Source organism: Anoplophora glabripennis, unplaced genomic scaffold (assembly GCF_000390285.2).
Source record: "Anoplophora glabripennis isolate ALB-LARVAE unplaced genomic scaffold, Agla_2.0 scaffold88, whole genome shotgun sequence".
NCBI classification, from domain to species: Eukaryota; Metazoa; Arthropoda; class Insecta; order Coleoptera; family Cerambycidae; genus Anoplophora; species Anoplophora glabripennis.
In genome coordinates, this window is record NW_019416799.1 from 134,583 (window position 1) to 147,703 (window position 13,121).

Below are 13,121 nucleotides of genomic sequence, written 5' to 3' on the forward strand. Positions count from 1 at the left end.
TTAATCTTGTTCATATTTTTCTTTTTGATATGTGGGGCTCGCCATAATTTTCCAGAATACCCATTAACCTTTTGCGGCATGCATTTTTTATTCAAATGTTGAAGAAGCATTTTCAAAGTGTTAATCCATATGAATATTAAAAATGTTTACCAAAAATAGGTCGGCCATATTGGATTAGAATATTTTCAAATTCTGACTTCATATTCGCGATCAGCGCCCTCGAAAACCCCCAAATGACCTTCAAATGCCCTTGAAGGTTCTTGTCAAGGTCATAGTCGGATATAAAATTTTCTGCTCTTTTCATTTCTGGTGTCAAAAACGTGTTTCCATTTGAAAAAATCAAGTTGACCTTGAAATTACCTTGAAGGTCATGGTCAAGGTAAATGTCTCCCTCAAAAACCTAGGTATAACTTTTATTTGAAAAATTTTTTTCAATAAGCCCTTAACTTAAGAGATTCACGTGTATTTTTTAAAATGGAACACCCAGTACACAGGGTGAGTCATTAATAATGGTACACAGCTTAGTGGCAGATTGTTAACGTCAAAATATAACGATTGAGACAAATATGCTTCAATAAATTGTTGTTCCTTTTCACTCTGTTAAATTTGAAAAAATATTTTCGATTTTTTGCTATATTTTAAGTAAGTATGGACCGATTGCTTTGAAAATTTGTGGTTTTACGTTTTCTGAGGTGGCAAATACTAATATGCAAACAGTGTTGGGGTCACGTCTAGGGGGCGCTAGTTATACTGTTCTATCAATGTAAACATTTGTCTAACTTTTTGTATTTTACAATTTTGAATTTTTTAACTAGAAATTATTGAAGTTCAATTATAAATGAAAAAGGTAGACTTGTTACAAATCGAGATACGGACGTTTTAACTTTATGAGATTCGGCGGGAATTAAATTGGAAGATATGCATATTCCACTTTACAACGCACAAATATACATAGGAGCTTCTGAAAGTCCTTAGAATTACGCAAAATAAATGTTTAAAGGCAGATTTGGTTACTAAACTAATGTGTTGGTCAAACGATAATCTAGTATCAAATGTAACACCAAGGTCAGTAAATTGTTAACTCTATTTAGAAAGATAAGATTCACCAATTTTATAACCTAAATTAAATTAGTTTCGCGTCGACTGTAAGATATAATTTTATATTTGCTTACATCCAGAGGTAGATTATTATTACATGAACACCAACTGCGTGATCTATCATGATTATCTTGTAACCTAGTCTAATCAGTAGAAGATTTAACTTCCAAGAACAACTTAAGATCATCCGTATAGAGCAAATAGTTCACAGCGAGGCATTCAGTTAAGTCATTAAAAAAATTTTAAACAGCGGTAGCCCCAGGATTGATCCTTGGGGAACTTCTGAAGATCGATGGAATTTACATGATTGAAAGCCACTGTACTGCACTTGTATTAAGTTTTACGTATTTTACAAATGCACCGCCCTTCTCCGACAGTTCCAAATCACCATCCGTCGATATTAGGACCCATTCGGCAGTTCGCATGCGAAAACTCAGGCTGGCTGCTCGCCTATCTGGGGGTGACCAGCGGCACATGAAATATGAACTCGACGCACACCGTTGTGAGCGATCGACCCCCCGAACAACCCCCGACTTGTTCGACGCATCCGGTCCGGGGGTGAGACAATGTAACCGGCGGGAATACAACCCCCCGCGACGAAGCCGCCTTTGCTTTTCTAGCCGTCCTCCTTCCCCGTACCGCCGCCGTCGTGGACGCTGGGGTGGACGGTGATTTCCTAAATGGCCCACTTTCGGTCGAGCGAGAGCGCGGTTTTTACGACCAAAAAATCTCGCAGGCTAGTAATTCAAGGTTGAGGCGATGAAGAGGAGATATCTCTGTTGAGAATCGGCGTCGATATAGTCTTCAGTGTTCGGAATATTAAAATTAATAATACACCGCGGGTTCTCCCACACAAGTTCTTAATTTTGATCAAAGGGTCATTTCCGTAAATCAAATTTTATTCAAATATTACATAAGAATAACGTCAGGTAGATTTTCTATTTATCGTATTTTATTAGAATATAAAATAAGACCGATATCAGTATTAGTATTTTTATTATGCTGCTAAGTTGGTAGTGCCGATAATGGCCAATAGTAGCGACTGGTCCTTAAGTGTAGATTACACTGTTACACCAGGAAAATTAGAGAAATTAAAAGAGAAACTCGAAAAAAGACCTATCCGCGAGATTATTGTAAAATTGTCTAAAGGAACATAATACAAGACATCTCTCGTCTCGTGAGCCAAAAACTTTTATTAGCTAACCATATATACAAAATTGTATTTTGTCTTAGAGGAAATAAAATTATTATTATTATTATTATTATTATTATTATTATTATTATTATTATTATTATTAACTGGGCGACCAGACCTGTTTCTGGGTACGGCTAAATAAATATGGGAGCAAGTTTTTCAAATATTTCAACGCCGAGTTGCTGCGTCAGCGACCGAACCTAGTACATACCGCCTAGATCTTTGGTCTTCAATTGAGATCGGAAAGACTATAACACCACTGATTTGTTNTGAATTTTTACTTCAATTTTACATTTAAATCGTAAATAAATAGCTAACAAAATATTGAAAAAACAAGTTTACTTTGCCTTAATATGTAAAAAAATAACTTTTTTAATAAACGATAGCTTCATTTATTTATTTAATAATAGTAAAATAATTCCGAAATTGAAATTTTAATTAATATTTCGTTTAACAATAATTTTTGTGACCTTTTTGTAAATTAAAAAAAATTAAGTATAAAAGATGCATTTTTTAAGTTTCTACGATGAATAGAAGCCGAGATATTGCAAAATTTACAGCGCGCATCAATTTGAACTTTACTTAGCGAGTACCTTCTCTTTAAAGGGCTGGCGAGTCGTTAATTTTCCGCATTTTTCAATGCAATTCACTGAAAATCGTAGTTTACGTCGTAAACTTTATTTTGCGAAAAATTCAAGTCTTAATATTTATAAATAATTTCGCTACGATTAAAAAAAATTCTTATCTTAGCTCCTATTGGTCGTAGAGGGTGCTTTTTTTAATAAAAAATTGTATTTTTTGCCAGCTATCCATTGTAGCTATTTTCGGTGAAGTAGCATCAATAGCAACAATTTTATTCAAATTATTTATAAGCGAAAAACGCACGATTTTTTAATGCACATTTTGAGAATGTTAATGTCAAAAAAACGGTGATATTTTTTAATAGATCGCTTAATTACGTCTTTAAGATTACAATGACGCTTTCAGAATCATGTTTGGTTGAAAATTAACGCCTGTACAGAGGCTTAAAGTTCATAACTTTTGAAACCTCCGCTATAAACAAATAGAATTGTGCGAAAACTATTGCACCTACAGCGCCCACTTTTAGCACACTTTTAAACTATGACAAAACTCTCAACTTGTCATAGGTTTTATAAAAATTTTAACAATAAATGCGATAGTTATAAACAAATTAAAAAATGGGCACTTTGTTTTTTTGCAATAACTTTTTTGTTTATTAACCGATTTTAATTTAACAAGTCCCATTTTGTAGATAATTTTACTCCCTACAAGCTGTCTGCGAGTCACTTTTCGCTAAAATTGATGGTTTTCCCTACAAAGTGAAAAAACCTCGCTTATTTGTTTAAATAGAAAAGTTAGCTAATAAAAGTTTTTGACTCACGAGATGAGAGATGTCTTGTACTATGTTCCTTTAGACAATTTTACAATAATCTCGCGGATAGGACTTTTTCGAGTAAAAATCTTCTTTGCTTGGCTTATAGGTTTAATTAGAACGAAACGAATAAATGAAAAGTAAGAAAAAAATATTTTAAAAACAAGCTTTTATTAGTGCACTAAAAAGAAATTAATAAACCAAGATCAGCATGTTCCTGTTCTTATGCGATTTAAAAGCTTGTCGCGAGGTTTATTCCTAATTGAAATTTTTATTTTAAGGGGTAAGTTAAGGAAATTATGCGACAAACTTTTAAATCGCATAAGAACGTGAATATACTGATCTTCGTTTATTTTTTTATTTTTATTGCATTTTAATAGAAGCTTGCTTTTAACATATTTTTTTTTACTTTTCATTTATTTACACCTTTTTAGCAAAAAAAAAAATTATCCGCCATATTGAATTTAGTGCGACGTCATTTTATTTTCGTATTCTCCTCAATTAACCCTTTCATTTGATACCCATATCTTGGAGGTGCATAAAAATAACTGGTCCGCCATCTTTAGGAGTCCGCCATATTGAATTTAGAATGACGTCACTTAGCTAACCATGCATTGTCATCCAAACTAAACGTGTCTACAAAATTTCAGCTCAATCGGTTGGGAATAACTGTTTTAAAAGCTTGTAAAAAAATAGATTTACATTAAATTCTTGGGCTAGGTTCTGTGGTAAATAATAATAGACTGTACTGTATAATATTTTTTACTGTATAATATTTTTAACCCATAATGTTTTTTAACTAATATGTGTTCGAATTGTATCTTCACCAACAAAAGAATTGAATAACGGATATGACTGGTCGGTTACGATAACCAACCGGACAGTTGACGAACAGAAATTTTATTTAGAATATCAATTATAGCAACACAAAACCGATGTCGAAGTCGTGTGCAGTCATAACGAATAATTCGATAGGCTATTAACAGAGTTATCCGGCACGGGAAAAAAGACCAGGAGGTGTTTAATACAGGGCTTTGATGTTCGTCAAATTCGAGCCCGTCTGGAGCCCCGAAAGCAATCAGCCCTTTATTTCGCTTTTTGAGGTTAACAAAAAAATTGACGTGTATTGTCGAATTGCACCGGTAGATACGCGGGAGAGCGCCCCAACGGTCCCCCGCCCACCCACCGCGCTTATCAGGACTCGCACCGAGTGGCAATTCAGTGACTAGTCGGCAATGTAGACATCATGAAGGTATTTTCGCATGATTAATTACCAGTGTATTGACGTAGACAACTTGACGCATTTAGAACCAATTTACTTCACTGTTGGATGCCTGTAAAGGATACAATTAATCCTTAATCGAAACGTTGTCTCGCTTTTGTTTTTAATCCCGGATGATTAAATTTTTATTGATCTCCGCCTAGCTGGGAGCTCCGCTAGTTGTAGCAACTGTTTTTTTTTTTAAACAGGGCGCGTCTTTTGTTTATTTTTATGTCATTAAGTCGAAAGACGCGACAACAACGTAGATGCAGGAATCAAGAGGGAAGGGCTTTGCAAAGGTAGAAGTGCTTTCGGTATTAGGCCATCAGAAAGATAAATTAGACGACTTTAGATGATAAAAATAGACATTTTAATAATAGTCATTTATTTACAACACCTTAACACGTATAAAAAGGTGTTCGAATAAAGTACTTAGTTCTTGGAATATCAACCAAAACCGAGACAGAGACACTTTCCTATAAAGATTGAGACCAAGAGAACAAAAAATCTATTAACAAAATCAAGAACCAAAACGAAACTGATGTTAATAGAGAAGCTTTGAAGATTGAGCTATTCATTGTGCTCACTTCTAAGCAATAATTGTTCAGTATGTTTGGGTTTAGAATACTTACGGCTTTGTTATTCCCTGCAATTCTTCTTTATTTTCATTTCATTTATGCACATTGCTCTCAGAAGTAAAACTGATCTGATATAATTTACTTATTCACGATATTTATGGATTGAGTGCAGTGAATGTCGAGTATGGTGTACCGCAAGGTATGGTTTCAGGGCCCCTGTTATTTTTAATATATATTAATGATTTATTTGGCTTACTTACCAGTGGAGATGTTATAGGCTTTGCAGACGATACACCTATCTTCCATAAAAGTAACACTTGGGACGAACTAAAAGAAACTGTGGAGAATGATTTGTCTTATGTAAAAGATTGGTTCAGTTACAAACTATTGACAATTAACTTAATTAACAAAAATAAAATATTTAGGTGTTTTTTGTAGATTGTCATTTAAGATGGGATATACATATAAATTATATTATAAAGAAGCTTCAGTCCATTTTATATACCTTTAAGTATCTCGTTATATTAAGAAAACGTAGGGGCAAAAAAAATTTGAAATTTGGGCCATATATAGCCTCACTATTACTCTATTGTATGCTAAAATTTTAGTTAGTTTCGTTATCCCATTTTCTAGTTATTAATGAAAATGTTGAAAAAATCACGGTTTTCCACCTACAAAATTGATACCTCTCACTTTAACTCGTCGTAATTTTTTTGTTAATTAATAAAAAAATTCCAAATTTTTTCTGACGATAAGTCGAACTATTGTCTTTCGTACTGTGAAGGTCATTTATCTCAAAAGCTCTTCTTTTTTTTATTTTTAAGCAAAACAGGAGGGAGGGCTATCTCCGTTAATATTGCGTTCTCTAAAAAAATAAGAAAATTGACAGGTAGTAAATAACTGTAATTAACAATCCAAAAAAAATTGTTAAATTCCGAATTGACTGATTCCGTAAATATATACATACTTACATTTTTTTATATTGTATATTTATGTATTTCTTTCCTGTTTTATTTTATTATTCATGTTTGATGTCATTCTGTGACAGGCATTTTGTGATGTATTTACATATTTATACTTTATTATGTTCTTGAAACACGTGTTAACTTATCAAGTATTGTTTATTAGTATAACTTTTAAAACTGTTATACGTTTTTATACTTTGTATTTTTCTACGAGTAAATTATTATTATTGAAATATTTAAATGCCAAAGATGCAGCCAACTACAGTTTCAAAATGTTTATGGTAAAATACGAGAGAGAGGAAGAGATTAAATAACAGAAATTGTTTAATAATGTTGTAATACTAGCGCTAACAGGAACTGTTTGTCGACCTATCCTCCTGTTTTGTACACACCTAGTCTAGTGTCCACAAAATCGCGAATGCTCTTTGCAAAAAAGCTCTTTGATGTGTAAACAATTTTACGTCCCTCTAATATTGTTTTCACATGTAAATTCCACAAAATCGGATAGTATGTTGTAAAGCAAGACAAACAATTTCTGTATGCACTCTTATCTCTGTTATTTAATGCGGTGTTTTAGTATAATCCTATGTTCAAGATTAAAAAAGAAGTATCATCAGCAGGGAAGTGTTTAGAAGACAGTAGACACGCAATCTAGCGTTTTTAAACAATAAATACATGAAGTTTCCAGTCCCGAACCCGCTAGTAAACCAGAACGGATCTATTTGTACAAGTTATTCCTCTGGCGTCCATTAAATTTCGTTGCCGCGCAATTAAATTTACCCCCATTATCCTCTTATAAACATAAAGCTTACCGGAATGAGTATTTATACGTCTGAAGTGCAAACGGTTTTATATGTAATCGCGCTACAGCCGCATATGTCTGAAATATACAAATTTGCCTTCACGTCCTCAATATCATCGACCGGCAGGCGGCAATCTGTACGAATGCCGGGGAACAGTGTAAATACAATTAGATTAAGTGTCAGCCGTTCTGGCACAATACATTCATTGTTATTGTTATAGTCTAAACTTGAGCTGAATGGGAATAATTTGTTTGAGAGGCTTTACGGCGTATCAAACTGCGAGCTGCATCTCGAACAGCATGCTGCACTGCATCGACAATGAAAGCTGTGGATTTTTGCGACGGTCCTTCAGTGTTTTTGTAACCTGACCACTGTTGAATGTAGGCGTAGATGCAATGGATGTAAACAAATGCGTGCACGATGCAATTAATTCTACACACCATAAAATAGTATTAAAATATTGAATGCGAAATGGATTTTTGATGTGTTAAAAAGTACATTAAGAAGTTTTTTCGTTCCAATTCGTCAGTGTCTTTTTGACAAAGAAAATTTGATTTTTATGACAGTTTTCGAAAAGACACTGTTCCACACCAATACAATGACTGCATTCCGTTCCAGCATTTTTACAGGTCTTGTTTCACGTATTCGGGAACATACTGTATACCTTTTCCGCCACAGCTTACGTGTATGTACGTTGCGTGGGTCGGTGTTGGATATCTTCCACACTGTTATCAGTTATCACCAATATTATTATCCCATAGAGAACCATAAAAACTCAAAGGATTATGCAATATTTTAGATAGTCGAAGTCAACGGGAAAATAGTCAGAGCGATAAATTTAATCACCATTTTTCACCGATAAAAGCCATCGTTAGGTGGAAATACTGCTTGTTGGTTCGGTTGGAAATGTGCCGGGGTTACTTTACGAGTTTGAAGCTGGGGGCAGATTTAGCTTTATTTTAATTGATATCGCTTCCATCGGTAATATGCGGATAGAACATTATTTTCCAGGAAAAAAAAAGGATATATATTGGTTTAACAATAATGTGGTAATGAATCAATAAATTGACAAAAAAATATAATTATTATGTTACTTACATATTAAATTGATTTTTTTTCCAAAATCTTGAATTACAATGTTTTTAACCTTAAAAGTCGACTTTTTACCGTGAAATGAAGGAAACATCTTTACATTCGCCCTGTATAGAAGGGGTACATTCCGATAGCGATGAAATTAACAACAGCCCGAACTAATCCAGCCTGAATAGGATTCCATTGGCTCGCACCATCAATCATGCCCGAATTAAAAAAGTAGATGAGTCATATTGCAATAAATGGGCACAACAAGTGTTGCTCATTACCACATGTTGGTACAATCGATCTCGAATGTCAGACCAACTTGAAAAGCTGCTCTTTTCATCTAAAAACAAATTATATGTATGAAATGTGTATGTCACGAGCATAATATGTAGTTAACGTTCGATTTTCGACACGGTGCTCGCTTCTAGGGGGACTATCGGACGGAGAAGATTTATATGTAAGGGAGTTTTTTAGCTTGTTTTTTTTTATTAGAAGCTTCGCTCGCAGTTTGTCATAATCATAGCCCTGTAACGAGGGGAAATCTGGAGGTGTGCAGTCCTGATAGAGACAAAAGGGAACTCCATTTTTGTTTTAACGGAAAAACATTTGTTGGAGGGAACTGTCTACCTATATTCTTTTTAAATTTTAACCTGGGCCTTAGACATATCATATAACAACAGTGGCGTACTACTATCGCCTTCAAACATTATATTCCTTGCGCTGTACAAATATTTACATCCTCGTTAAAAGATTTCTCCGACTTCCAGATATTTGATTAATGAAATGTCTGCAAGACAAACCGTAAAAGACGTGCAGTTAGTGCCCCATTTGCGATTCGGTCATAGTTTTCACAATTCGTTATTACGCGTTGGACTTGGCGTCCCATCAACGATCGCTGGAGGGTAGCTTTGTAGGTATTTTGTCGCCCTTAGCGATCCCACCTAAAAAGGGAGACTTATCCCTTATTGCTTCATTCTCAAAAGTGAATTTTGTCGGAGGCTTATCGACAAGGCCATATCTATATAGAATACACTCCGTTTAGATAGCACGTGAAGGAGGCTTTCCGGTTATCCGGACTATAAAGCGGGAGATAAACAAATTGTAGCAAATTATCAGACTGTTTTCAATTAAAAAGTTTTGTGAGGGGTATCGCAAAACTCCGCTGACAAAGCTTGATAAGGATATTAGCACTACTTTAGTCAGAATTTTACTGTGTTTACTTTGAGGTTAAAATTAGTAGGGGCTTTCCTTTCAAGTGATCTTAAGTGATCCAGAGGAGGTGGATCACTTAAATAGGACGTTTATATTGACTCACGTTTCTGCAAATAGCAACAAAATTAAATTAACGCTGAACTACATCCGTTTTCAAAATCTGTAACCTTGATAATTACGCTCAGCTGCGGGTCCTTCCAAGTTCACGCTCGTACAAACAAAAACTATTGAAATTGTCCGTATTTGTGTTTCCCCAGAACCGTATTCGGCTGCGATAACAATAAGAAGTGGGATCCCGTTCGTACCGAGGGTGGACTGTCTGTGTGTATTCGAGGCATATGTGGTAAACACAATTACGTGGAAGCACATTAATGTCGGGGATTACATAAATTATTGATTAATATTTACAACTGGTAAGCGATTGCTTCGAGGCAGCAACAAATTCTAGAGATACGAGATTGTAACCTACAAGCAATACGGTTTTGGAGAATGCAGGTCAACGGAAAATGAAAAAAATAATAATGAATATTTAGATGAAAGTCTGCTGAAAGCAGTGTGGCAAAGTAAATAATAATAATTACAGTGAAACTGCTGCAGTATATTATGGGGTTCCAAAGGGTATTGTCTTGGGACCTATATTATTTATATTTGATATAAATGATACTAGTTTTGCAGATAATACAGTTATCTATTCTGAAAAACCTTATACAAACTTAAAATATATTACACAAAATTATTTAAAAATCAAACAAATAATAAAACAGTTAAATGTATTACTAATATACAGGGTGGTCCGAATTTTATGCAGGAAACTTCCAGGGCAGATAGATCTCTTTAAAATAATAGGTGTTTGCCTTATAAACATAGGTCTGGAACGGCCTCGTTTTAGAGATACAGGGTGTTGAAGTTGTTAAAAAAAATTCATTTTTTGTTTATATCTCCGGAATCTATTAACTGATCTGAATAAAATTTGGTACAGATAATGTATGACAGTAGGCCTTGCATTCTCTAAAATATGAGCTCTAAAGGATCGACCAGTGGTGTACAACTGGACAGGGTCACCCTTTTTTTATAAAAAAAACCTACGCCACTGTATTTTTTACAATCTATTGTAACGGATTTATATTCTAATGTACAAAATACGTAAAAAAGGTAACGTGAATTTTTTCCCTAAAGTTCACCGTTCTCAAGTTATTCATACGAATACAATCTCCTTGTGGCGGATACTTCTAACCATAATATTACAAGAATATTTATGTTTATGCTTAAAAGTAAGTGCAATTTGTAAGCACATCAACAAAATTCTTTACACTCGTCGCTTTCATCTTTTGGATTAAAACGATATTTGGAAAATCACGACGGCTCAATGAAAGACACAGAAATGAAATTTTAAGAACATTGGGGTGAGTAAATCGAAAATTTGAAAAGTTCTACATAAGGATGGTAGAAATCCGTACTATTTACAACCTGTGCAAAATTTACTTCCGGGAGATGTAGACACACCTGAATTTTTGTTAGTGGTAGTTTTAAAGTCCAAACATAATCCAGAATTCTTACTAGAAATACTTTGGACTGATGAGGCTACGTTCACAAGGCGAGGGGTTAGTGAATTTTCACAATATTTTGTCACAAGAAAATCCTCATGAAATTCGGACAAGATCTTTTCAACATGAATTTTCTGTGAAAGTGTGGCTCGGAATAATTCGGATCTTATTTCTTGTCACCCCATCTAAATTCCCAGCATTTCTAAACTTTCTAGAAAACGATCTTTTTGAATTATTAGAGGATGTTCCATTAAATATACCACAAAATAGCTGGATACAAATGGATGGTGCTCCTGCGCATTTTAGGATATTTTAGGATATGCATTTTTAGGATAATACAAGAATGGCTTAAAAATTATATGGGGCGATGGATAAGTTGAAGACCAAATGCCAATGTCAACCGTAATGATGCAGAGAATCCAGTCTCTTGGCCAGCCAGATCGCCAGATTTAAACCCCCTGGACTTCTACGTTTGGGGTTACCTATCTGAAAAGTAAAGTTTACTCCATCACAACTACTGCAGCGAATAGAAGACGGGTGTAATGAATTAAAAGAAAATCACCACATGATATTAGTTAGGTAATTTCATTAATCATTAATAGAAGTTGTCAGAAATGTATCGATGTGGATGGTTCGCATTTTGAACAATTGCTGCAAATACGTAACGTTAATTTCATTTCTTGTTTAATTGTTGTTGCTTGGTAAATGTATTTTTTTATTATTTTCATTTAAATTGTTCTTATTTGTAAAGATACTGGATTAAGCCTCCAGGAGAAACTAAAACACACTAGGAACACTACCTCACAGGTGATGTGGAAATAATTTTGTTGATCTGCTTACAAATTGCACTTACTTTTAAGCATAAACATAAATATTCTTGTAATATTAAGGTTTGAAGTATCTGCCACAAGGGGATGTATTGGTATGAATAACTTGAGAACGGTGAATCTTAGGGAAAAAATTCAAGTTACCTTTTTTACGTATTTAGTGCATTAGAATATAAATCCGTTACAATAACTTGTAAAAAATACAGTGGCGTAGTTTTTTTTACAAAAAGAGGGCGACCCCTGTCCAGTTGTACACCACTGGTTGAACCTTTAGAGCTCATATTTTAGGGAATGTAAGGCCTACTGTTATACATTATCTGTACCAAATTTTATTGAGATCGGTTAATAGATTTCGGAGATATAAACAAAAAAACAATTTTTTTTAACAACTTCAACACCCTGTATCTCTAAAACGAGGCCGTTCCAGACCTATGTCTATAAGGCAAACACCTATTATTTTAAAGAGATCTATCTGCCCTCGAAGTTTCCTGCATAAAATTCGGACCACCCTGTATATTTTATAATATAAAAAACATAATTTTCCTTAACTGCATAAAATTAAATGAGGCAAAGGACCGAAAATGTATTTTACGTCAAAGAAATTGGGCTAATCCAATATTTCTCCATATTCAAATATTGGCGAAGAGAATTGCAGGAAGCTGAGAAAATTACATACCAGCCGAATTATAGCCTAGCCGTACGTATAGGATATTAATTTCCTTAAATACGAAATTAGATAGAATAGCATAGAACGGTTCTCTTTGTGAGCATATTTTCATTTTCCCATCTACCTTCATTACGTCGACGAAAAAAACTTAATTTTATTCAACGGCGTTACCGATTGGGCCGTCGGATATTAAAGGATATTTCATTTTTAACAGCGTCGTTACTTTATTTAGTATAATGGCCGAGAAAGAAATTTGATACACCACTCACATGTTTTTTTGAAAAGGTTCGTTATTTCTTTTTTTATTTCGAATTACTGCTTCATACGCTCATCTAAAACCTTTTGCGTTTCGGTATTAGTCTATTGTAGGTAAAATTGTGGTAATCGACTGTTACTGTTATAGTGGTTAGTGTTTTATTACACTTACGTATAAGTACAGCAATCACAAAATGCTGGATATACTGTTGAATACGGTGAATGTAGACACAATGCTATCCA

The 13,121-nt window shown here is 34.2% G+C and overlaps 1 protein-coding gene across 1 annotated transcript in view; it reads left to right on the forward strand.

Moving 5' to 3' along the window:
- Positions 1 to 13,121, forward strand: part of LOC108912012 (teneurin-a) — a 225,486-nt gene that overhangs the window by 54,900 nt on the left and 157,465 nt on the right. Inside the window, exon 6 of the mRNA XM_018717129.1 lies at positions 4,701 to 4,703. Coding sequence (XP_018572645.1) covers positions 4,701 to 4,703 — 3 coding nt within the window. The remainder of the gene's footprint in view (positions 1 to 4,700; positions 4,704 to 13,121) is intronic.